The 25592-nt window shown below is 38.8% G+C and overlaps 1 protein-coding gene across 3 annotated transcripts in view; it reads left to right on the plus strand.

The window, feature by feature from the left end:
• The window catches only part of LOC124278847 (endophilin-B1-like), a 56987-nt gene extending 45581 nt beyond the window's left edge, over window positions 1–11406 (plus strand). For all 3 annotated transcript variants that reach the window (XM_046714625.1, XM_046714626.1, XM_046714627.1), the window contains 3 exons: window positions 487–587; window positions 4790–5000; window positions 8155–11406. In XM_046714625.1, the coding sequence (XP_046570581.1) occupies window positions 487–587; window positions 4790–5000; window positions 8155–8262 (420 nt within the window). In that variant the 3' untranslated portion in view covers window positions 8263–11406. The remainder of the gene's footprint in view (window positions 1–486; window positions 588–4789; window positions 5001–8154) is intronic.
• Window positions 11407–25592: the final 14186 nt, after the last annotated feature.

Consider the following 25592-nt stretch of genomic DNA (forward strand, 5'->3'; position numbering starts at 1 on the left):
TTGCATCAGGAAACTGTAAACATGGGCTTGAGTCCTGGTTCATCCCAATTATGTTTCCAGGTTGTCAATGCCCTACCAATGCTTGAAGGTTTCTCAAAAAGTGGTAAAACTCTAAGACCTGGTTTTTTTAAGAACTAAGACTTTTGTTATACTACTCACATTTAGTTGACACACCCTAATATAACTGGAATACTCTTAAAGTAGCAATAGGCCAAACTCACTCACTTATACAAGTATACATGCCAAGTTGTGGTTAAGCTTCACAAGTAAAGCTGAAAGAGCAAAGTAAGTAGAATTTTCTTGGCAATAAGAGATCTTTGTGGAATAAGGACTACCACAAAGACTGTTGTATGCCTGGGTTGAAGTGTGGGACTTGGTGTTATGATGGTCTTTAAGCAAAGATCACCCTGTGGAATGGAATCCTTGACCCTGTGATGGACTAACCACCCTGTTATTGCCTCATCAATGTTTCTTCCATATGTGCAGGCCCATCATCTCCGCTGTCTGAACGACTTCATCGAGGCCCAGGGCAACTTCTACGCTCAGTGCTCCCAGTACATCAGGGACCTTCAGAGCCAGCTGGGGAGGTAGGTGTCACACAGTGTCCTGACATCCTTGCTTGGGGGTGGGGCTTGTAAGGTCCGGGCTGGTTGCAGTCAAGCACCCTCTTTGTTGTTGCTAGTTCATGGACAAGCCTACTGTCTGCAAAGATTATGCTAAAAGCCAAGTTTGGTCCAGTAGACTCAAATGCACACAGACTTTGAATCCTCAAAGAAAGTCATCAGTGCCATAAGAGAAGGGTAACACAAGTAAATACTGAATGGCTCCCAAACTATGGCACTGAGACAGTAGGCTTGTTTGTGGTGAGGGAGAGGACTGTAGAAACTGTACAAGGGTTTGTTGTGGCAAGGTAAGTGGTAAGATGTACAGAGCTGTCTTAGTTCCTCTCCCTCAGGACTTTATCGGGAGCAAGGGACACAAACAATATGACATTCTTCAATTGTTATTACAGATCTGCAGATGTTAAAAATCAAGATATGATTCAAAATAAAACTTGAGTTTTTTTACTAACTACCTGGTTTACCAGATATATATGAAGCATGTTCCTTGTAATTCTGAATTATCTTCACAGCTTCACTAGGAATGTGTTTCTTGTTGAAAATTCTTGTTGCTGTTTAATTTTCAAGTCACTTTTCACAATGAAGCCAAGTGAAAAATAGAAAACTCGACATATTTAATCTAATCCTGAAGCTATTTCAAAGAAAATGATATTGATTTTGAATTTTGAGTTTTATATATATTTTCTTGTTTGCCCACAACCCACTAAAAGGTTTTGAGACAATATTCCATAAACCAACTTAGAATAAAGAAGGTCCTGAGTCAGGTCACATGTTCCCCAAACTGTCATGTGTCATGTTCCTGGTGGTGTGGGAGGAAGACCTGGGTGCCATGTCATATGACGAGCATTGCTTCATACACTATCAAGTTTTAAGTGGAATTGATATTTGATCTGGATAATTCCAATGTTACCTTTCAGGAAGAAAAATAATTAGTAGATTCTGTGTGTCAAATTTGTCAAATGAAATCTTACGCCCAACAGCAGGACAGAAGGGTATTGAAAAACAATGATCCCATTCATCTCCACCAATCGAGGCTAATTTACTGATTCCGCATGGGCAATAACTACTCCTGCCATTTGAAGAAGCAATATTCAAGCAGCACCTGTCACTCTACAGAACTTTCCAATAGAACTACATGTATTGGCCCCATATCTCCCAATTTTGAGGAAAACCTTATTGACAAAATATTTAGAATAGTAGTGTACAATTTTTTACAAGCATAAGGTTACACAAAGTTTTAGATCCATTAGCCCTGAGATATGTCTGTATAACACCAACTGCTGTGTTAGGGTGTTGGTTCACCGAGCAATGCACTTGCTAAACATTCACCAAAACACAGCCATGTGTTAGTGGATTACGCCAGCACCGAGCCTGTGCTGCACTGTGTATGTGACTGTACATGTTTTGCCCATGTTTTCAGTGTGTCAGCTGCCACCCCACCTAGTGGTGATATGGAGTAAGCAGAGCCGACTTACATCTTTGCATTAGTGTTATTGCCAACTTATTGGTAGGAGTGCATCAGTCAGTTACCGTCAACAGCTTCGAGTACGCAGAGAACATCCTTCAAGAGCTCAATTATCACAACAAAAGTTTCTTTCAATATACCCCAAAAACATTTCCTGAGCAGTTTTCAGAAATGATCTGTGTATAATGAATGCCATGGGGAAATATGATTCTTTTTTAAAAGAATAAATTTTAGTGCGATTGTTGAGGTTGTCGATATTGAGCATTGACGGACTTCTTTGATATTAGTGCTCCTATGCTAATTAATTTTTACTTGTTTTTTTCCTCAGTGTTGAGGTCCGAGCAAGGGCCCAGCCTCTGCTTGCTTGTGTTGTCTTAGATTAGAAACCTGTCATCTTGCATAGTGGGTCGGATTCTGACATATGTTCCAGATCACTTCAACTTTGTATGGAGCTTGCAAACTGCTCTTCAGGAACAGTTCTTGATAAAACTGGAAGAGTCTTCACCTGACTTGAAGAAAATATACCATGTGTTCAGGTGTAGACTTTAGCAACTAGTCCCAAGCCAGAGTCTAATAAAATGTTGTTCGGCTTAGCACTAATTGTACAGAAAAAGATGCGAAGAGCCAAATTTGGGTAGTAGCCATAAAGTACACTGTGTATGCATCACCAATCTGATGAAATAGTAACTGGATTTCAAGATTCTACATCAGTTTGTAGGTGTCAGAGATACACTTTGAAAATCTTACTTCATCAATCTACATCTTCATCGATGGGATAACCATCACTTCAGAAACTGAGCTACCTCAGAAAAGTTTACTTCATCAATCGATAGAAATCCTGGAAAAATCGCCTAACATCCAGAAAAGACATCCAACCGTCAGCGATGTGTAAATGTAGTATAATATGGGGTGCTGCTGAAGTTGAGAATATTGCCAATTTTATTGTGCTGGCCCCTTTGAGATACTGTGCCACAGTTTCACATGAACAGTATACTGACTGAGAGCCAAGAGTTTTTGTCTTTATCCCCAAACTTCCACTGGCCGACAGAGGTAGTCCTGAAGCAGACGACAGTTTTCATGGAGATATCTGGAACATTTGTCTTTATCAGACCTGTCATGGTGTCATTTTCATTCAGCTGTCAGAAAGAAATGGGGAAGAGTAAGAAATAATTAGAACAGAAATTGGCTACAGATTCCATAATGAAGAAATGTCACATTTCTCTCTGACAGCCATATCATTAGTATGAACTTTTATGAATATTATTATTTTTTTTGTAGAACATTTTTAAATATTATCTAGATCATTTTTGCACCTTTATTTAATGTCCAAGTTTCTTTTTGGTATCGTATAATTTTCTTGATTTGTAGAAATAGTTTGAACCAGAGGCACGGACAAGGTGGATAACTCTTCTCTGTAGAGAAGCTGCAGTTGTCTCCCTTTGAATTGTACAGTTTCTGCACATAGATGCATAAATTGCAGTTTTAGATCACACTGCTTAATTTTCCCTGTAGAAAAATGTCTGCCTTACTAACATTGGCCCATTTTGTAAAAACAAAATATGTTTTAATGATTGGATGTGTCGTTCATTTTAAAAGATATCTGGTGAATGAAATTTCTAAGGCACGGTTTGTTTCTTATTCTCAGCATCTTGAAAACCTCTGAAAACAACACAAATTATACTCTAAAATTTCAAATTTGAATTTAACAATTTTTTAGAGAAAGTATGTATCTAATGCATAAACACATCCAATGGGGTTATTCTCAGATGTACATGTTTCATGAAAATAGTTTTCCAAAATATTTTTTGTTTTGGTTTACAGTTGACTATATTGGCACACCCTTCTGTAGCTTATCAACCTGCATAAGTTCCTCATAACATTTCATCTGCTATTCAAGCAACACCACCTATGCTTCTTGGAAAAGGCATTCAAAGACATGAAAGTATAACAAGCTGGTGGCACTCATGAGCATTGCTTTCTATTAACAAGTTTACATCACGTCCCAAAGAAAACTCTCGAAAGGTTGCAATCCTGAAAAAAGTCCCAGATGCTGGATTTGTACAAAAAGATCACAGTGAGCAATTGCTGCTCATTTGTGGAAATATAAGACTTTCTTTCTCTTTGGCATTCTGGACATCTTCGAAAGTTCTGGGAAAAGATGTTTCCACTGTTTGTAGAATGTAAGAAATTCTGTTTCAAAGCAACGGATTCAAAAGATGGTACCATGGAATTTCCCTTGAACCAATTAAGAAGTTGTGAAGTCATCTGTCACCTAAAAATTGTGAAGAATTTTGATTAGTAGGGAGTGTGTGGCTGGCCTCACAGGACAAAGGTTGTTCCTTTCACAAAGTCAGCTTCTCTAGCAGGTTCTGCTATTCCAATAGGGGCACTCTTCTTACAAATTGCATCCAATAGTTCTACACCTAAACGGTATAACAAGCATGGTTATAGGAGGTGGACTGCTACCACAGTGCTATGTTTTGATCATTTCACTGCACAATGTATGTTTCTTTAATGCATTCCTCAACACCAAATTTATGTTTCTCCAAACTGAATGACACACCCAATCCATCAAAATTCATCTTGTTTAACATGCGGAAATCACAACAAAACCATCAGTGATCATCCATCTTCCTGGGACTGCGGAGCATTCATCGGCCTGTCTCTGGTCTGCTTGTTATGTTTGGTTTTGTCTATCTTTCAGTTATTCTGTTGGGTCAGCCACAAGCATGGGTGGTGGGGCGCCCTCTAATATGCATTCCTCCAGTGTCCCAAATTCCAACAGCCCCTTGATGCCCTCTGCACCCCCTGCAATACAAGTCACAGCACCCACTCCAACTGAGAAAAAACAGGCCCGAGTATTATATGACTACGATGCGGCAGATAGTACTGAGTTGTCATTATTGGCAGATGAGGTATGACTGTGTGTTCGATAAGTTTCTTGTTTGGGTTATCTCCCCTTGACAGGTAGTAAGACTGGGTGAATGGGCTTGTAAGAGACCATTCAACTAAGAAAGAGTTATGTCCGATTTTTATGAAAGATTAGATCTAAAAACAGGTTTGGATAAGCAATATGGCCCATTCAATAAAAACTATAAATATTTTGGTGTTGCTGTGAATCAAGAAGTAGTATTTCAAACATTGATTGGGTCTGTACAGGTTACTCGAGCCAAACATTAAATTCTAAATATGGCAGCTTGGGACAAAGGCGAGCTTGATCCTCATCTTGAGCAAGGATGCTCTGTAAAGGGCTGAGGATGTTTTCACATTTCATTTATTTGTTTACATGAAATTCAGTATGAAATTTTAAATATTCTTCCAAAACATAATGCTTTGATAAGCAGGCAGTGGTGAATGTAGATTTCATTTGGTTTGTATCAGTAGAGGATAATTGTGAATTTATCATCAATCTGGAATGTTGAGTACAAATGCAATCTTGTCTATGTATTTGATTGTCTGCAATTCACAACAGAGTTGTGTGATCCAGACCAGTGTATGAAACTCCCAAAAATTTCAGCCAGGTTAGATGTAAAACTTGCCAGCCCTGACCAAAACTTACCTGCCCACAAAATATCTTCCAATACATGTCTAAATTTACACCCGACTGTCGGGCAGGTGAATTTGAGAATCTGGCAGCCCGTGTTGAAAATAACCAGTCCCGGGTTGTCGGGCAGGCAGGTATTTCGAATGCTGATCTAGACTTGTGAGAAACCTGTGATACTGGATACTTGGTTTGTCCTGATTATGTTTGTGGTTTGCCAGCGCCGTTGTCATGGGTTTCACCAAAGTGGAAATGTCAGTTCTAAGTCTTGAGTCACTTCAATCTTTCCTCCCACAGTAAGCAGATATGTTACGATATTCCAAAATGGCGGGTGACCAAACTCCTTCACTGCCACTACCCTCTGACTGTGGCAAAAAGCAATTTAAAAGGAGACAAAGATGGCAATGGTTTTTGACATCATTCATTGCTGTACCTTAGCAAGAATATCTTCTTTCGAATCTCAAATTAAAGTTTAGACACCAGTCAAAATGTAACCATACTGTTCAAGGGGAGATAACTCATCTTAGTTCAGTATCATTCTAAGTATTTCTAAATGTTCAACTTTACTGAAATTCATGATTGCTTTTTGTCAGGTGTTTGCTCTCATGAGTATTTATTCCACCTTTTCAGAGAATATTCCAATGTGATCAGCAAATAAATGTTAAAATCTGCATTCAGATGCTAAGACAAAAGAAGAGGTGAAATAATTTGTATACAATCATGTAAATCTGAATGTGTCACGCAGCTGTTGTTGATATTTATCTAGAGGCTGTTTAATTTGTTTCATTTTAATGTTTTTCTGTTTCTCGATGGTTAGTTCATGTTGCATTGGTGTTTCTGTGGCTGTCACCTTCTTTGATATTGTCTTTTTCCTTCCAGGCTTAGAGATAGGGCCACTTCTCATATTTAAAGGGAGATAACTAAACATTCTGATAAAGGGAGATCACTTTTGAGATGTTGAAAGGGTTATGTAAAATCTCTGAAACATTGTCCATCAAATCAATTATATAATCTCAAGAAATGTTTTAATATGGTAGTACATACATTTCTGTTATATAGAGATACTATTCCTTTGAATATAGTTAATGATACGAACATTTCTATACCATTCTATCACATACATAATTTTGTATTCCACATAATGTCTGATGATATATTTTGTAATTGCCAAAATTTTGTCTTTCTTGTTCAGAACTGATTCTATGCATACTGTGATCGTAGTTAATGGATTAAGGTGGAGGGGATCTTTGACTTATTTGATGGCGTATCATCGTACCTAATGCTGTTGATTGTTGATCATTATATCAATCACTGGATTGTCCGGTCCATGCCCAGTTATTTCAGGCTGCTGTTATTAAGTTGGAATACTGTAAAGCGTTGCATTACACAATAATCAATCAAAACAAAACAATAACCGTAAGCAGTTATCAAAAGCATATCAAACTGTTCATCCTACTTAAAGTTGAATGTCCAGGAATTGGGATAGAGAACTTTGACAATGTGCCATTTTCAGGATTATTAGCCATCTTCAGAATTCAGAATGGGCCACTGCTCTTGTATCAATAGTAAACTTCAGAATTTTAATGGGCCATTTTATATTCTAATGTGCAAAATGGCCCATGGCCCCTGCCTTTCCCAATCCCTGGATGTCAATCACAGGATTGTCTGGTTCAGACTCGATTATTAACAGACTGTCACCATATAGCTTGAAAATTGCTGATTGCAAACAAACAAACCAAACTTGAAGTAACTGTAAAAGATAATGGTGTTTGTGTAAGTAGTGGATATAATTGTGATGTAGACACCGATAGCAGACATTACAATCAATGAACGCCTTTAACATTCTGGGTTAGGAATTGTCCCAAGTAACATTTCCTGGTTATAGCGTCATGCTGAAGACCCAGATTCGATTCCCCACATTCTTACAATGTGTGATGCTGAAATATTGCTAAAGTTGGCGTAAAAACATACTCACTCTCTCACTCTTTGTCATTGGAGGTGACTGAAAGGATTGGGAGGGCCTTTTGACATTGCTGTGTCATTGGATACCTGCTCCTAAACCCTGTCTCTGGATTGGCAGCCATCAAAGAGCAGGAATACTGCAGAGTGTTGCCTAAAATAACAAACACACAACCACTCACCACATTGAAATAGGAGTGAGTGATTGAGTTTAGTTTTACGCCACACTCAGCAATATTCCAGCGGTCTGTAAATAATCGAGTCTGGACCAGACAATCCAGTGATCAACAGCATGAGCATCGATCTGCACAATTGGGAACCGATGACATGTGTCAACCAAGTCAGTGAGACTGACCACCCAATCCAGTTAATCGCCTCTTACGACAAGCATGGGTTACTGAAGATCAATATTCTAAGCCGAACCTTCACGGGTCCATTGAAACAGGAGCATTCTTATGTTTTGGTAAAGTTTGTAAGAAACATGTTTTCTGTTACTGTGGAAGTACACAACTGTTGATAATCCAACCTGCACGTCTATGACCACTAACCTCTTCTTTTCCCACTTGCAGCTAATTATGGTGTACAAAGTTGCTGGTCTTGACGATGATTGGCTGATGGCGGAGCGGGGTTCTCAACGAGGGAAGGTGCCTGTCACATACCTGGAGGTGTTGGAGTGACGACGCCACACACATCTACCTTCTTCTGTATTTAGATATTGATCTTAGTCTTACTACTTACCAGAGTTGCCATGGTTACATGCTCGTAGCACGGATCCTTAGCGTTACCATGGTATCTAGTGATGCGGATCTTTAGTATTACCATTATTACTTTGAGTAAAGTAACAAGGATCCTTAGCGTTACCATGGTTACTTCTAGTAAAGTAATAAGGATCCTTATTGTTACCATGGTTACTTCTAGTAGTGTAACAGGGATGCTTAATGTTTCCTTGGTTACATTCAAGTAGTAAGGACACCTAATGTTGTCATGGTTACTGTCCAAATATGGATACTAAGGCTGATTTAGCTTGGATATATTTTGAATAGACAGTAATCTGGTGCAATTGTTTTTCTGAAATACTCGGTGAGAGTGCTGGTCATCTGATCGAAGGAGGGTCTGGACCCCTGGTCTGATGGTCTGTCTGTTGTTGGCTTAATGCATTCAGTTTCTTGTTAAGGGTCTTGTTCTACACAGGATTGCAAAATCTTGTTAAAGATGTTCACAAATTACATCTTAATAATGTATTTTCTCAGTAAATGATTTTCAATGTCTCTGCTCGTAGACGCCGTTATCCATAATGATGAACTGTTTCAGGTTCAACAGTTCATGATTTAGCTTGAGTTCATGATTAGCTCACTGCTTTTTGTAAGTGTAGAAGGCTCTGAGTTAGTTGCAGTAAATATCAAGGCCCAATGATTAATACAAGAACGATAGGTGAGTTGGTTTGTCACACGCTTGCTAATTAATGGAGTAAAGTGTTTAATGGCAATATTCTCAGTTGGCATTTGCACTGAAATCTTCACCACTTTGCAGTTATACACATTTCTAAATTTTACATACAAGTCAGTAAAGGAATATTTCATAATTTAATGTTTTCATTCCATGTGATAATATTTCAGTTGTTCTTTGTTTCTTTTACTGATAACCACATCTTTCAAAGTAATGTTTGCATTTTTGTTGAGAAATCATTATTAGTCTGTTTGACTTAAGCGTTGTTTTTAAATTCTGCAATTATTGATCCTCGTATAGCTAGTAGGATGAACTTAGGATATAACACAGGGCTGGTGTACATAGAACTTACATATACATGTATTATGTTTCCACATTTTGTGCTATGCAAAACCGGACAGTCTTCATTGAGACAAGATATATGCATACAAGTATTTGCCTACAATTTAAGTCTTGATTTCTCTCTAATAAGGCCATGACAAGCTGGACACATAGGTGTCTCATTCATATACACTAAGATTGGTTTGGTACATAATATGGTTAAAGTACAAGTTGCATGTATTAATAGATTGTCCAGGATTCAGGAGTTATCTTTCCTTGACCAAAATATCTCATATGTCTCAAAAGGCTTTTACTGAAAATAAAGGAAAATCTAGGTGACACAGACTGTTTTGAAAATAATCATTTGATCAGAAACACTTTTAACATTTCATGGCCAGATGCTTCACTGTGGAGGTCTATAGTGTTTTCCTAGAAATAGTTGAAATATCCAATGTTTTCCTGCAGTTGTGATAAAGAGTTTTAGTAGCAGAGAGGTAGTTCATATGTGGATGAATCTGTTCATTGTAGATATGCATGAACCCTATTGTCACTTGTGAACATATACTCATGGAAACAAATAAGGGAACACACGAAAGTACAAGTGATCCTTTATTCTTTTCCAGGTTTCTTCACAAGGTATGTATAGCACTGTGAGTGACATTCTGGAAATAAGGAAGGAACACTTGTACTTTCATGTGTTCCCTTATTTGTTTCTATGAGTATATATGTATTAATATGTGTAAGACTGGCATCTGTAATGATTCACTGGGGTCTTTGTCCATAGTATGGATATAACATGCTACTTTCAATGTTACAAGAACAGGTTATGATCGTGATAGTCATAATTGATGCACCAGTATCACTTGGTGTAAGACTTGCCAGGAACATGTGATCGTGGGTTTGAATTCCATACTGTTTCTAGGTCTGTCTGTCTGCTTCTTAAAATGCTCATGGACAGGTCCAAGTAGTCAGCATGTAAGAGGTGCATGTCGTCAGGATTTCCTCATGCATCAGGCTGTGTGGTGGCTGAAGTACAGGGTGACGTTCAACCCATTTCACTCCAAGAACATACTGATGTATAAACAACACAAAACCTCAAGAATAACTAACAGCATCACTTGACTTTGAATGACGATATCTCAAATGACTCTGACACTGAGATGGTACATTTCAGACAAAATCGAAATCGGCTTCATACCCATCATAGATCTCAGTCTTACATCTATATGCATGTTCCCAGTTTCTCAACCAACCTTTGTACATCATAACTGCCAAACTTGCCTTCTTCAAACACTGTAACAAAGACCATGTAATCAGTGTTCCAAGACTGGAAGCCAGGGGTGCTTGTGATGATCCTGGTTGTGAAGACTTGGGGGCTTCTCAGATTCCATAGCAGCCTACCCACAGGACCCCTGGACTCCCATTAATTATAAACACTGTAATGCCAAATAATGTATTCTGTATTCTGTGTCTGTGTATTGGCTCCTACTGTCTGGCTGAATTTGAATCGGCAGTTCATCAATTTTGTATGTCTCCTCCCTGATTGTATGACAGACTCAAATTCTGAAGACTTGGAAAAGTTCTTCAGATGCTTGTAACTCCTGAAAATATTTGTTGATGGATTTGGACTCGACATCAGTTTTGTTTTACACTCCAGGTTCTATCATGGAACAATTGATTCCCATGCATACCTGGCTGCACTGGTGTAAGTTCAAACCCCTATTTCACCTACACTGAGCACGAAACTGAAAGGTTGCTGAATTTTGATCCATAAACCACATTTGAGATACCTTTGGAATGTGTCCTCGGAACCAAACTGATGTTTATTGCCTGCAGGTTCAGAAAGTTCTGTGAAGTTTGAAGGAAATGAGTACACTGGTTGCCTAGTTACAACCTCACATCAATATGTCAGATCTCTTAGCAAAGTTTGTAAATATTTGTAAAGTATTTTTGTCCACCATTAGTAACAGAAATTAGAGCCTCTGCTAATAGTCTAGATTGTACTGTATAGTCTTGAATAGACAAGTGAAAAGACTTCACATCTAGGCTTCAACAAAAAGAATATTATTCCTGAGAATACACTTGAACATATTTTACCAAGAAATTGAAAAGAAACAGGCAGCGTCCATCCTAAATGCAGTGTGTAGTGGTCAGATAATCTGTAGAACTTCTACAGATATACCAAATAAAAATGTTTTGGATCATAGACATATTGGGGATATGAGGTCATTGCATTTAGCTTCCTAAAGTCATAAATGGTTTTAGGTGAGCTGCTGTGAAGAGAACATATGTTGATATTTATGCAAATATTTCTTGTTACATATTCAAGAAAAAGAAAAATTTGAGAAGAAAAATAAGAATAATGAAAAGTTCATTTGTTCAAACAGTAAGCCTTGTGTTCAATATTGAACTAGCTAGGATTGCAGGATGTGTTGATCATTGAACAAGCTAGGATTGCAGGATGTGTTGATCATTGAACTAGCTAGGATTGCAGGATGTGTTGATCATTGAACTAGCTAGGATTGCAGGATGTGTTGATCATTGAACAAGCTAGGATTGCAGGATGTGTTGATCATTGAACAAGCTAGGATTGCATTGCAGGATGTGTTGTTGATCATTGAACAAGCTAGGATTGCAGGATGTGTTGATCATTGAACTAGCTAGGATTGCAGGATGTGTTGATCATTGAACTAGCTAGGATTGCAGGATGTGTTGATCATTGAACAAGCTAGGATTGCAGGATGTGTTGATCATTGAACAAGCTAGGATTGCAGGATGTGTTGATCATTGAACTAGCTAGGATTGCAGGATGTGTTGATCATTGAACAAGCTAGGATTGCAGGATGTGTTGTTGATCATTGAACAAGCTAGGATTGCAGGATGTGTTGATCATTGAACTAGCTAGGATTGCAGGATGTGTTGATCATTGAACATTGGATTGCAGGATGTGTTGATCATTGAACAAGCTAGGATTGCAGGATGTGTTGATCATTGAACAAGCTAGGATTGATGTGTTGATCATTGAACTAGGGATTGCAGGATGTGTTGATCATTGAACAAGCTAGGATGTGTTGATCATTGAACAGGAGGATGTGTTGATCATTGAACTAGCTAGGATTGCAGGATGTGTTGATCATTGAACTAGCTAGGATTGCAGGATGTGTTGATCATTGAACTAGCTAGGATTGCAGGATGTGTTGATCATTGAACTAGCTAGGATTGCAGGATGTGTTGATCATTGAACTAGCTAGGATTGCAGGATGTGTTGATCATTGAACTAGCTAGGATTGCAGGATGAACTAGCTAGGATTGCAGGATGTGTTGATCATTGAACTAGCTAGGATTGCAGGATGTGTTGATCATTGAACTAGCTAGGATTGCAGGATGTGTTGATCATTGAACTAGCTAGGATTGCAGGATGTGTTGATCATTGAACAAGCTAGGATTGCAGGATGTGTTCATCATTGAACAAGCTAGGATTGCAGGATGTGTTCATCAAGCTAGGATTGAAGTACTGTAGTGCATGCTGGTATCACAGTACCTACTCTTGGTCTCATAGTAGTAGTTCCATAATCTAGGGTCTGCCAGTGAAAGTTGGAATGGTGGTAATGACAACCTGTATCTGACTTGTTGGACTGACAGCTGTGGCACAAATGAAAACAAAAGTATGACAGTCCTAGTTGGAGACATTTTGTTTAAAATGTTGATGTCCAACTGAAGTGTCCATTCTTCAGGTGTGAAGCTCACTGTACAGAATGACGTCTGCCAGGATCCAACCTGGTTATGATCCTCAGTTTCTGTGCACTTTGTTCACCAAGGTCAAGGACGGACCTGCATCAGTTTGGACTTTCTCCCCTTCAATTTGATGGTTCTGTGTTTGGATCGATGACCTATTGTGTTTTCATCTGCACAAGGTTGGATTATCAGGGTACTATAAACTGACAATGTGTGGAAGTGTGATCCATACATCGAACAGTTTCATGTCAACTTGCACTTTGAAAGCTGACCAGCCTGTATGTTTAAAGGGGAGAATCTTCCAATGGGTTGTTTTTATAAACAAGAACATTTGCATGAGTAAGATGTTCAAAATTATTTCAAAACATCAAATCTATTTCAAACTAATGGTCCTTGTTCTTCAACTTTTCTCTGCTTTGGCATAAACTCATGTCATCAAAAACAAATGCTAGCTTTTATGCTACTGAGGTGTCAATATCTAAGTTTAAAATATTTGAGCCACAATTTAGATAGAATTAATTTATGGTCAGTAAGCAATTTACAACAGAGCCAGAGAAATGACATAATTGTACAGATTTCTTTAAAAGCACCTGTAAAAGCAGTCAGGTTGTCTTGGATGTATATAGATCTATCTTATGCACTTCATGCCAAAACTTTCCAAGTTCTGCCAAAAGAATTGTCTTATTCAAGGCAATTTTTTTGTCAGCAATGATGAGAAATACTTGGCTTAAAATGTCTGTGGCTTTTGTGTACCTCCACTTGAACCCTTTCACTCCCTAACTGTTGTGTGTGTGCAGTTCCCGAGTTGATATAGAACCCCAGCAAACTAGGGTGTTTGGTAGTATTGTGTTATTCCTTGTATAGCTTCATGATGGTTCGCTGAAAGTATTTTTGGAGGAGGATAATGGGTATTTTTGGTTCATTTTTTATCAAAATGTATTTTTTAGCATCCTTGTGTTTGGTTTGTAATAATAATGCAAATGAGTGAAGAATTTGATGGTGAACTTAAAGCAATATGAAACGAAGTTCATTGGGTAAAGAATTTGTTCAAGAGAAGAAGAAAATGAAAGTACTGTTTTTGGACAGAAAGTCATCCGGGTCTCACATCACCACCTTGTCTTCACGAGTGAGATTTGATAATAAGCACTGACTTCTGGAGACCTTTTTTTTCTCAGAATTCATAAAAGGTTTAAAGTAAGGGCAATTTTTTAAGAGGTGATACATTCTTTTTATGGTAGGCAAAAACAAATTGTCCTGATTATTCCTCTTCATGAGGTGGTCCTATTTATGAAAATAATGTTGATGTAATTCAGTTTCTTCTCTGTTTATTTCTCCATGTTGATGAGAACAAACTGTCGAGCCTTGAGAACACTTACCAGGCTAGATACAAGGTTCTCTATTTTGTCTTCACATATTGCTGTTGATTACAGTCCTCGCAATGTCTGACAATTCTAGATCTGCTAACAGTAAAACTGACTGCTTATGTTGCTCAACACTGTAATTGTAGATATCATTTGTGGAAGTATTATCGCAGTATGCTTTAAAGGGTTTATTGGTATTTGTGTGTTTATCAAATGCTTGTATATAGTCAAAACTTATTTCCATGTATATTCTTTCATTTATTATGAATTTAAATATGTTATTCTTTTTATAAAAGTAGCATCACTTTAATTTGTTCACCATGAAAGTCTCCAGTTTGATACAGTGTGATTTTGAGTTAAACTCTCTACAAAGTCTCTATGCATTGAAATCTTCAAATGATCATTCCACTGTTTATATCACTGATGTGTTCAGGTATGATTCAAATGGAGTTCACATATTAATTCTGCTGAAGTTATAATGGTACTGAGAGCATAATTCTAATTTCAGTTCAACAGAACATGGTCCGACAATATGCTGTTATATGAAAAATGAATTTAATTTTCCGTGATTTAACTGAGATTCAAGTTTTAAGATATTGCTGATGAATATTTGTAAACGTTGTCAGGTATATTCATTGATCAGCCACTCTGCTTTTTAAACTCATTAGGTAGAACTGAACTGAACATGCAGAATTGTTTTATGAAAGACAGTTTCAAGGAATACAGTTTTTCGAAACCTCAATTATCCAGTCAGTATAGACCAGATAATCAGATATTTTTCCTTAAAAAGGTGTCAAACCTACAATGTCTAGAATGAAGGTGCATGATCTTTGAATTAAATCTGCATTTTATTTCCATGAAACAGTGTTTTCATCTTTGTTTTCATGCCTTTTTCATTTGTTTTCTCATTGCTTAAGTTGTTTATGTTTTCATTTTGAATCGTCTTTTAGGTAATGTTTTCATTCATGTCTTAGAATGAATTTTATGCATTGTCAGATGTAAGTATTAAATTCATTTTTATTGTACTTGGGAAAGGAATGCTTTTAAGTGGAATGCTTTGTATATACCAGGTATGTTATCAATATTGTATGATACAGCTCACTGTATATTGCACTGCAGAATATAGCTAGTCACTCTTGACATGTGTTTACCAGGTTGTACATTACAACCACCAACTATTAGATATAAATGTATATAGAATATAAGTAAAGTATTCAAATTATCTTCATGTCATAGAATATTTAGAAAAATACAGTTGAGATTTTAGGCTTTGTTGAAGAAATTTAGATTACACTGTAAATCTAATGACTTCATGCCAAGCTCAACTGCTAAAGAAAATGTTTTAGAAATGTCCTTTTTGTGATCCTGAAATATGTGTAACAAATGAATTGGTGATGCAGTTATTTTACTTGGATTGGCCTGAAAAATGCTTGTTTTGCATATAAGACATTTTGACAAATTCTGACAAAAGTTTCTGTGTAATATGTTTTCTGAAGTGTTGAGCTGTTGGTATGAATGTCTGGAGCAGTGAAACAATAACTATGCTTGTCAGCACATTATCTGATTGTATTTGTAGGGGAATAAAGTCTTTCTTCATTCATAAACTATATGTTGTTTTAGTCTCTGTTGTTTGACAGGGTCTGTTTCTTTGTATTTGTGTTTTTTAACTCTGCACTCGGCTATATTCCAGCTATATGATGTTGGTCTGTGAATATTAACATCTGGACTAGACGATCCAGTGATTGACATCATGAGCACTGACCATGACATTATGATATGACATTCATCAACCAAGTCAGCGAGTCTCCCAATCGTCACATGGGGCGGTGTTAGGTAGCCTAGTGGTTAAAGCGTTCTCGCGTTCGCTCGTCCCGCTGAAGGCCCGGGTTCGATTCCCAAGATGGGTACAATGTGTGAAGCCCATTTCTGGTGTCCCCCACCATGATATTGCTGGAAGATTGCTAAAAGCGGGGTAAAACTAAAACTCACTCACCCCAATCGTCACAGGTTCATTGGTGTGTTTCTTAGTCGACTAACAGTAGTTTACTGCCGTGCTGAAGTCTTGAAATATTCATAACTGCGTTTGAAACTCAAATTCACTGTCACGATAACGTGAGCTTCGTTTGAGGTCAAGGTCACCTGAATGGTGTTGGCGAGAAGGTGCAGCATTTCCTTCACCAATCGACCTCTCACGCAAAGTAGGAAAACACAGGATATGAAAGTACGTTTGTTGATACGCAGTAAAATCAATACCGCTCACGCCCGAGTGTGGACAGTTAAAGTGCATTCAAACATGTCGTAAATATCATACCAAGACTAGTGTTTGTGATAAACACGTTGTTGATTTCCAGGCCTCGCCTGTGTGGCAAGTATATTTTCAATTGCCAGTTGCCGATAACTTAATGTTTGGGAAAAAATTTTATGGGAATTTATATAAAGCCGAGTAAGTTACATTGTAGGTATCAAATATAAAGAGGGTAGTTTATATTTAAAACTACAAAACAGCAGTTCGGTTTACAAAGACAGTTCATTTCTTCATGTGTTGACACGCGTGTTTGAGTCGACCCCATTTGGTTGAATGGTAGTTTGCCTTTGCACGTTGGACATGTATTAATAACAAGCTCTTAGAAATCTATATATTTTTATTTGATATTAAAACCCTTTGGAGAAGTTAATAATAATTTTTGCATCACTTTTTGGCCAAAATACTAATTGGGCTAAATTGGGGTTGGCATCTCTGAACATGTGATCGTGGGTTTGAATTCGATACTGTTTTAGTTTTTTTGCGTTGGGCACGTATGAAACACATCTGGCTTGATACAGCACCACTTCCATCCATTGGAGACAATTTGGGACCCGAGAAAAGACAAGGAATAGAATTGGTCTTCAGCAACCTATCTGTGCGTAAGAGGTGCGGGATCTTAGGTTCGCTGTAGCAGAGGTAGCCTCGTGGTTAAAGGCCTGGGTTCAAACCTATACACAAATGGGGTGTGGCCTCCTTGCCTTGTGACAGCTGTCTTTCGATGCCAAGCAATGCTGTATTCAAGTACATTCCATGAAATATCACAAAATTGACTTACCTGTTCATGATGAAATTAAGCCAAATTGTAAAGAGGTATGTTATGAAGGCTCACTATAACATGTATGTATGCAGACAGCCTACAAATTACCAAATTATACATTTTGAAAATATATTTCTCTATTTCAAATCCAGATTTGAATTTCCCACTGTGTTAGTCAGATGGCCAGAGGAGGTGCGTTTCCATAGAAACAAGCCTGTGAGTTGTCTAAAAGTTTTATTCAGGGTTTCATATTTCAGACAGGCTGTGAAAATGACATCCTCCCCACTCCCCTGGCCCCATGCTGTGGAGGGTTAGGGCTGACATCACCATGTTGATCTCTTTAGTCATCAAAATATGTAGTGAAAGGGTTGACATCGCCAGGCTCTTGCCAGGCACCCATAGCCTTTACAGATAACCTCTACACTGCTGAGGAGTGGCCAATGGAAGACTAATCGGAAACCCATGGGGTTTTGGGAGGTTTGCACCCCGGCCTTTTTAAAGCGTTTGCTCGTCACGCCGAAGACCCGGGTTCGATTGACCACATGGGTACAATGTGTGAAGTCCATTTCTGGTGTCTATTTTCGTACATCACACAATTTTAGACCACAATGCAAGGTTTTGCTCGCCATGTATAGATTGCACAATACGAAATATACTGACCTTTCGTAAAGAAAATACATACCTGTCGGTTATATGATTGATCCCGTAATAACTACTGCAGATCTGTAATTTGTGCAGAAAATGTGCGATATTAAGAAAGTGTTGCTATCCTGGAATATTGCACGACAAACAGTCAAAGTTTACCTTTTGTATTATTAGCTATTAATATGTTCATTATTTTTCATATGAACCCAGTTTGGCGTGAGATTGTTTAGTTTTGTCGCTAGAGTAATGAGTCATGAAAGCCCGTAAGAGTTTGCAGGTGTGGCGGAATATTGCACCACAAACAGGCAAAGTTGATTATAAAACCGTTGAGGCTGCCGATTTTCTCATACATCCATGTGCATACGCTGGTGTCACATTTAATCTTAAGGCGAAGGTTTCTTATTTCACTGGACCCCTGAAGATCCGGGTTAGAATTGCTCTTCAGTTACCGATACTTGTCCTAAGAGGCGACTGAAGGGAACGGACGGTCAGGTTCGCTGACTCAGTTGACATATGTCGTTGTATCCCAGTTGCGTAGATCGATGCTGAGTGCGGCGTAAAACTAAACTCAAAGTGGACAAAGAAGGAACTGACTACTGCACAAAATCATCGATATTATTGATATAAATATACATCGATATAAATAACTTGGGGAATCCCGTATTTGGCAATCGAGTTGAAGTACTGTTTAATAAAGAAACACACCAACAAGGAAGATAGCACAGTTGGTGGCCATGGACATGATTACTTCTTGCCTTAATGTCTTACCACCAAATTGTCCGAAGATGTTATCAGCATTTTCAGAAATAAACACATCCTCATGCCTCACGGATGCTGAAGGTCCTTCTCTTATCGTATCCGGGATGGAATAATTAAGGTCATGTTTTATTCACTAACCAGTGACTTCTATACTTTCAATTTAGTCATACCAGCTGAGAGCACTGAACTGATCTGAATTACCTTCAACGGTGAATCATGGACATATTTTTGTAAATGCAATCAATGTAGGCACACACGTATTTTTCTTTTTAGTGCTCTTATGTCATATCTTTCATGTTCAAATCTCTTGTAGATTGGTATTCTGGTTTATGCTTGCTAAACTAAACATAGAAAATGATTTGCACGTATCGTCCATTACATGCAATGTTGCAATACGGGACTTTTATGATGACTTTTATGGAGAAGCATGTACAATGTGAATGGAAACCCCAGCCCACCCCAACCCCCCTAAATTTTATGTTCAAACGCCCCGCATGCCATGTACAACTCAGTGACCCCGCCCCCCTTTCTTCCCATAATTGTTAAGCATAATTTTTAACAATAATATTTATATGTACAAAAATTGCTGCCCTCCCCCCGGCCCTGCTACCAGTTCATGTGTAGAAAATTGATGACCCCACTACCTCCCCAGAACAAAATGGGTGACCCCCCATAAAATCATCATCACCCCCACCCACACCCACACCCCACCAACAGCCATAAAGTATGAACGGTCTCTAACGATGATTCTTTCAGTGACTGTGAATTGGTTTCAAGAATGTAGTCAACATTGAATGTTTGTTTTCTGCAGCCATTGACCCTATGGTATCAGGCAGTGTATCGTTTGATAGTTCATAATTGTTCAATATATATTATGACCTTATCTTTATCATTGCCACCCGTTGTTTTAGTGTTATAATATCATCTCTGTCTTTATATTAGTATTGGGCGCTTCCTCTCCCTGGAGGCGGTGGGGTAGCCTAGTGGTTAAAGCGTTCGCTCGTCACGCCGAAGACCCAGGTTCGATTCCCCCCATGGGTACAATTTGTGAAGCCCATTTCTGGTGTCCCCGCCGTGATATTGCTGGAATATTGCTAAAAACGGGGGTAAAACCTAACTCAGTTAGTCAGTCCTCTCCTGGAAGGTGTCTGCTTGGTAACTACTCTATGATAAGTGTTTCATCCTTGTCCAATAATTTACAGGCGTTTTGATGCTTAAAATGTTTGAATCTTAAACTTGTTTAAAATTGGACTGAAAACGTTTTAAACTGAGCTTATCAAAGAATATTGATATAATATTCAGGTAATGAAGTACAATGTGTGTCTACATTTGTACAGGATGGGCAACTCTTTGTGTTTATCAAATACAAATATATGATAGATCGCTTAAAGACTATAACACAACGAACGACATTTCATGAATTGCTTGAGTTAAATTTGGTACACCGATTGTTAGAACAGCAGATCTGCTTGAAAACTACGGATCTCTTACTGACGCTCGAACAGGACGGGGCAATTGAGAAATTACGCTATTAACTATATCCCATAGTTTTCATAGAAATATTTATGTTCATATATTTATGAAAGGAGATATTGAAGCAAATTACAATGTAGTTTATGTATAATGTAATGTGATGTAATAGATTTCCAGTGACTGGGATTATACAAAGTTTCATTTGAATCTGAAGGGTAATATGTTCAAATGAAAGATTATATTCTTGTACGTACATGCAGAACACAATAACTGACAGTAGGGATATTGGGAACATTTCTTGTACGTACATGCAGAACACAATAACTGACAGTAGGGATATCGGGAACATTTCTTGTACGTACATAACTGACAGTAGGGATATCGGGAACATTTCTTGAACACAATAACTGACAGTAGGGATATCGGGAACATTTCTTGCACGTACATGCAGAACACAATAACTGACAGTAGGGATATCGGGAACATTTCTTGTACGTACATGCAGAACACAATAACTGACAGTAGGGATATCGGGAACATTTCTTGTACGTACATGCAGAACACAATAACTGACAGTAGGGATATCGGGAACATTTCTTGTACGTACATGCAGAACACAATAACTGACAGTACATCAAACAACTGACAGTAGGGATATCGGGAACATGTCTTGTACGTACGTACATAAACATATACACATTCTACAATAGGATGATATATATTATATAAACATATACACATTCTAGGAAGGATGATATATATCATATAAACATATACACATTCTAGGAAGGATGATATATATTATATAAACATATTTCCATTTGGAACCAGGAAAACAAAGACTAAAACTATGACTATTGTCATAACAATAACCCATTACATCATATATGAGATTGATGTAAGATGTTTTAGCAATACCAACTCTGCCACTGAATGTTCCCACAATGTAGGATCGTCACCGGGTTCTAGTGGCAAGAGGGTCTTCTTGGAGAGCTGTGGTCGGTGGTTCGAACACGATACTTGCTGTCGGCGTTGTCAATGTGTGCTGGCATTACAAACCTGGCATTTGTGAGTGAGTGAGTGAGTGAGTGACATTAGTTTTACGCCGCGCTCAGCAATATTCCAGCTATATGGCGCGATCTGTAAATAATCGAGTCTGGACCAGACAATGTAATGATCATCAGCATGAGCATCGATCTACGCAATTGGGATACAATGACATGTGTCAACCAAGTCAGCGAGCCTGACCACCCGATCTCGTTAGACGCCTCTTACGACAAGCATGGGTTACTGAAGACCACCAATTCTAACCTGGATCGTAGTCATGAGGCTTAACCGTGATGAAAAGGATCGCCACAATAGTCTCGGTTAGAAAAGTAATCTTATTTTGTAACATGATCATGAACTCGCTGGTCTGTGCCTACTGCCTCTTTCATTATTTGTACCAGATATAGCACACACCTCAAACCCGTATAGCGTGGCTCTGCTGTTCGTCAAAATCTAAAACAAATTGTTTATTCTACATTGTTGGTTGAATATACGGCAATGAAAAGTTCACATGAATTGGGTGTCACATGAGTATAATTATAATGACAATATCTAGAATGTTCAGCCGTTAACAAAAGATGAAAAATCGTTTCAATAATCACAATAGATATATGTCTTCCAGACTGCACGTTGTCAACGTCGCAGGACAATGACAAGCCAATTGTGTACCCAAAGGAATATCCACGAGGACACTTGGTTCAACTTACAAGGGGGAACTGCATTTGGCATCGTAATCGTAGCTGGTACGTTCAATCTGGAAATGCGGTCATCGCGTCTTAAACAAAACCTTATGAAATCCCCACCCAGGCTCCGAATGCTCACGGGCCGGTGGGGTAGCCTAGTGGTTAAAGCGTTCGCTCGTCACGCCGAAGACCCGGGTTCGATTCCCTACATGGGTACAATGTGTGAAGCCCATTTCTGGTGTCCCCAGCCGTGATATTGCTAAAAGTGGCGTAAAACCAAACTCACTCACTCACTCCGAATGCTCACAACCCAAACTAACTATTCCCGAGGGTGGATGCAGGACGCTTGCCGAAATCCTGATAATTACAGACATTTTACCCCAACCAAGACTTGAGAGGATGCAATCCATAACAGATGTGGGGTAAATCGTATAAGGACATGTTAATGCAGTCGTGCAATCTGAACCGTCTAGGATATTAATTGCAAGCTACAGGTGCTACAACAACCACACTTTCTTTAAGTAATGTGTGTCATGACCCGAACCTATTTTCGTATTGTTGCTTGTAGCATGTCCAAGGATATTTGATTGGTACATACACCAGATTGGTACATACACCAGATTGGTACATACACCAGATTGGTACATACACCAGATTGGTACATAGGTACATCACCAGATTGGTACATACACCAGATTGGTACAAACACCAGATTGGTACATACACCAGATTGGTACATACACCAGATTGGTACATACACCAGATTGGTACATACACCAGATTGGTACATACACCAGATTGGTACATACACCAGATTGGTACATACACCAGATTGGTACATACACCAGATTGGTACATACACCAGATTGGTACATACACCAGATTGGTACATACACCAGATTGGTACATACACCAGATTGGTTGATACATACCAGATTGGTACATACACCAGATTGGTACATACACCAGATTGGTACATACACCAGATTGGTACATACACCAGATTGGTACATACACCAGATTGGTACATACACCAGATTGGTACATACACCAGATTGGTACATACACCAGATTGGTACATACAGATTGGTACACACAGATTGGTACATACACCAGATTGGTACATACATACACCAGATTTGGTACATACACCAGATTGGTACATACACCAGATTGGTACATACACCAGATTGGTACATACACCAGATTGGTACATACACCAGATTGGTACATACACCAGATTGGTACATACACCAGATTGGTACATACACCAGATTGGTACATACACCAGATTGGTACATACACCAGATTGGTACATACACCAGATTGGTACATACACCAGATTGGTACATACACCAGATTGGTACATACACCAGATTGGTACATACACCAGATTGGTACATACACCAGATTGGTACATACACCAGATTGGTACATACACCAGATTGGTACATACACCAGATTGGTACATACACCAGATTGGTACATACACCAGATTGGTACATACACCAGATTGGTACATACACCAGATTGGTACATACACCAGATTGGTACATACACCACCAGATTGATTGGTACATACACCAGATTGGTACATACACCAGATTGGTACATACACCAGATTGGTACATACACCAGATTGGTACATACACCAGATTGGTACATACACCAGATTGGTACATACACCAGATTGGTACATACACCAGATTGGTACATACACCAGATTGGTACATACACCAGATTGGTACATACACCAGATTGGTACAAACACCAGATTCAGCACAAAGCAGCTGTTAACTAAAAACATCAGTACCCTCAAATCACCACCATTACTCCCTCTCCACATCCTGGCGGACCACTTGTGTAATGTGAGATAAACTCAGCACTGGGGTTAGATATCAGCTTACACTGTACACATAGTCAATAATATGAAGTATGTAACACATATTTCAACCGTCTAGAACTCATGGGGTATGGTGTATGACAGACAAACATCCCCAATGCCATTTGTGTGAAATATGTGTAAGTAATCCTGTCATTTGCATCACGTTCAAACCCCGTTGAAACAGTTGTGGCACGGTCGTGTCTAGTTTTGATTTCAGATCTGTATGAGTGAGTGAGTTTAGTTTTACACCACTTTTAGCAATATTCCAGCAATATCACGGCGGGGGACACCAGCAGATCTGTATGAAACTACACACATAAAATACATTCATTCCTTTATGAATACATGGACATACTTCATGTGGTGACCACACTTTCTATATAGCTAAATATTTTCATACATGGAAATGTACTATTCCATGCAACGACACAGAGCGACCTGTAATATTCTGTCTCATCTTGACGGCACTTACAGTGACAATGCCATGTGTTTGTGAAACTCGTTATATTACACATAATCAGTATAAGGTATATTTCGCTATGTATATATAACACAACGTGCCTACTTAAACACAAAGCGGCCTCCGTGGTAAAGTGGTTAGAGCGTCTGCCCGGAGAGCGGAAGGTCGCGGGTTCGATCCCCGGCAGCCTCATACCAAAAGACGTTAAAATATGGCACTTGTTGGTCCCTGCCTGGCGCTCGGCATTAATGGGTTTAAGGACTGGTCGGCTCGGAGTCAGTATAGTGTGTCTGAGTGGGATATTCATGCTTCACTGCGGCATGGTGTCTCAGTGGGCTAGCTCTACGAAACCAGCTTAAGTCTGGGCTAGTACAAGCAGTCACACATACACACGTATGCACATCGTCATATGAGCGAAATAAAAGTGCGACGTTAAACCCCATTTCACCTCACCTCACCTACATACAAACAACAGTCTTTATGCAGTCACTCATTGTACATCCGGGTTGGAATTGATCTTCAGTAACCCATGCTGGTCGTAAAAAGAGGACGGGATCGGGTGGTCTGGGTCGCTGACTTGGTTCATACATGTCTTGGTATCCTAAATCATGTAGATTGTCTAGTTCAGACTCAATTATTTACCGACCGCCGCTATGTGGCTGGAATGTTGCTGTGTGCGGCGTTAAACAACAAACCAAGCAACCAACCCATGATTCACTTTTCCTCTGGGAATAATACTCGGTCAACTCTTGCTGATCTTAACACGGATGTGGAAAATTACCCGGATATGTGCACTCGTGCGTACGTAAATCAGTGGAATAAAACTGTGGCGTTATTTTCATGTAGAGTAAATCAGATTTCTTGAAGAATATTAATGTATTATCTCTTAAAAATATCAGTCACATTGACAGGGTTGATTCAAAACAGGGAGGGGAAGAGTCACAGGCAAACATCATACCCTTTAAAATATAGTTCAAATGAACGTTTTGTTTGAACATAAACTATCTCTTTGGACAATGCGTTACATAGTGAATCAACATGCGTGTATATTATCGGACAAGGATGAAATACGTACCATAGAGTAGTTACCAAGCAGACATCTTCTAGGGAGAGGAAGTGCCCGATTCTAA

Source organism: Haliotis rubra, unplaced genomic scaffold (genome assembly GCF_003918875.1).
Source record: "Haliotis rubra isolate DU_JTF1 unplaced genomic scaffold, ASM391887v1 Scf242, whole genome shotgun sequence".
Lineage (NCBI taxonomy): Eukaryota > Metazoa > Mollusca > Gastropoda > Lepetellida > Haliotidae > Haliotis > Haliotis rubra.